This window comes from Buceros rhinoceros, unplaced genomic scaffold, assembly GCF_000710305.1.
Source record: "Buceros rhinoceros silvestris isolate BGI_N320 unplaced genomic scaffold, ASM71030v1 scaffold30876, whole genome shotgun sequence".
Lineage (NCBI taxonomy): Eukaryota > Metazoa > Chordata > Aves > Bucerotiformes > Bucerotidae > Buceros > Buceros rhinoceros.
This window is the reverse complement of record NW_010419798.1, coordinates 5,345-6,986: the sequence shown is the minus strand read 5'-3', so window position 1 is coordinate 6,986 and position 1,642 is coordinate 5,345. Positions and strand designations below refer to the sequence as shown.

The following is a 1,642-nucleotide window of genomic DNA, read 5'->3' as shown; positions in this document are numbered from 1 at the left end:
CGTGTAGGCAACTGAACTTTGGTTACCTTAGTATAACAAAAAATCACCTCTCAGCTGACTACCCCTGGCTTTTGTTTTTGTTTTCTTTTTCCAAAGAATTCTAGGTAATCGAGTGGCAGAACTAGAAAAGAAATTAAGAACTTTGGAAATTGCTGGCTTATGGAGTCTTCCAGGTTAGTAAAAATTCAAGAGAGCAGCTTGCATTATATAGTTTTTAAGTGCATTATTTACATTTAAGAGAAGCTTGGCTATAATTTTTTAAATGACGGTTATTTTGTAAATGTGCTATTCAGCACATTTGCAAAATTAGAAACGTCTAATAAATGTTAAGTTGAAACCAAAAATCATTTGACTCTTTAAACTCTGAAGTCAAATATGTATACTGAAAAAAAAAAGGAATTTTTAAATACCAGAAATAATCAAATTGTCTCCATAGTCTGCAGGTTATAAAAGGGGAACTATTTTATTTAAACAGTTGTATAAAATGATACACAGGTTATTGGCCATTATGTTTTTTAAAAAATTTTATTTATTAATTTTGTACTTCTGGTAACTTCCATGGATTTTATCTCTGCATTTTTTAATGTTTTTCTGTAGAATCATAAACTCTGAGAAATTGGAAAAGTAAATTATCTTAAATTTTCTAATCCACATCTCCAGAACGGGCTTATTCCCTGTAGCATCTTAAGTATTGTATTTGGGATTGAATTACACAAGTAATGGGAGATTAATCTGCTTCCTAATAGATCTCGCTGTTGGGAAAATGTACAATATTTAATTTACATTTACTTTTTGCTTCTTTTCTTCCCATTACACCTATTTGTGTCTTCTTTAACCGCTGTAAATTATGCTACTCCGTTGTTGGTGTTTGCCTCATTAGGCTGTGTTGTTTACAGCTTCCTATCAGTGCTGCTGGGGGCGGGAGATAGTGTGGTTTAGGCTTCTCAGGCATTGGCTTGGTGTTTTTTCCACCCTAACCTTTCCATCTAGAAGAAAACATTTGACAAAGCTGAAGAGAGCTTGTGACAAACTGATACTGTTCAACCATTTGGCCAGATGTGGTGTATTTCTGCTTGAGCTTGCCCATTGCAGGCATTCTCAATCACCTTTCTGGAACTGACTCTCTTCTGGATGATTTCCAGAACCAAAGGTCTCCAAATTTGTTTCCATGGATTACTCTTCAGTCACCTAACATACATAGTGTACTTAGTGCATTTGTCCCTCCCCACATTGTCCAAAAGATGCAGGCAAAATACTTGTCTAAGATCCTGCTAACGTGGTTCTGTGCACTAGTACAAGCGTATATCATAAACTCACCAGTTTAAGGTACTATAGGGGTTGTTTGGGGCTTTTTTTTGGTTTTGTTTTGGGTTTGGTTTCGTTTTCAAAAATAGCATTCTATGAAATTCATACGCCAGTAAATGTAGCGTTTCTAATCTTTGCACAATGTATTTTAAAAAATGGACAATGGGGACATCTGGCTCCATTGTTCATCTGTGTAGGTAAGACATCAAACTAATGTTTATTCAATAACAACTGTCTCTTTCCTTCTTTTCTTTTGCTGCCTGAAGGCCTGAGCTACAATGTCTCAGTGGGATTTGGGAGTAGGTTCTGCTTAATGTATTTTTTTTTTTTTTTTTTT

At 35.0% G+C, this 1,642-nt stretch overlaps 1 protein-coding gene across 1 annotated transcript in view; it reads left to right on the top strand.

Annotated features, from left to right (window-relative positions):
• CCDC149 (coiled-coil domain containing 149) overlaps positions 1-1,642 on the top strand; it is a gene marked incomplete at its 3' end in the record, with an annotated part of 19,431 nt that overhangs the window by 13,898 nt on the left and 3,891 nt on the right. The window contains exon 7 of the mRNA XM_010139083.1: positions 97-173. Within this exon, the coding sequence (XP_010137385.1) occupies positions 97-173 (77 nt within the window). The remainder of the gene's footprint in view (positions 1-96; positions 174-1,642) is intronic.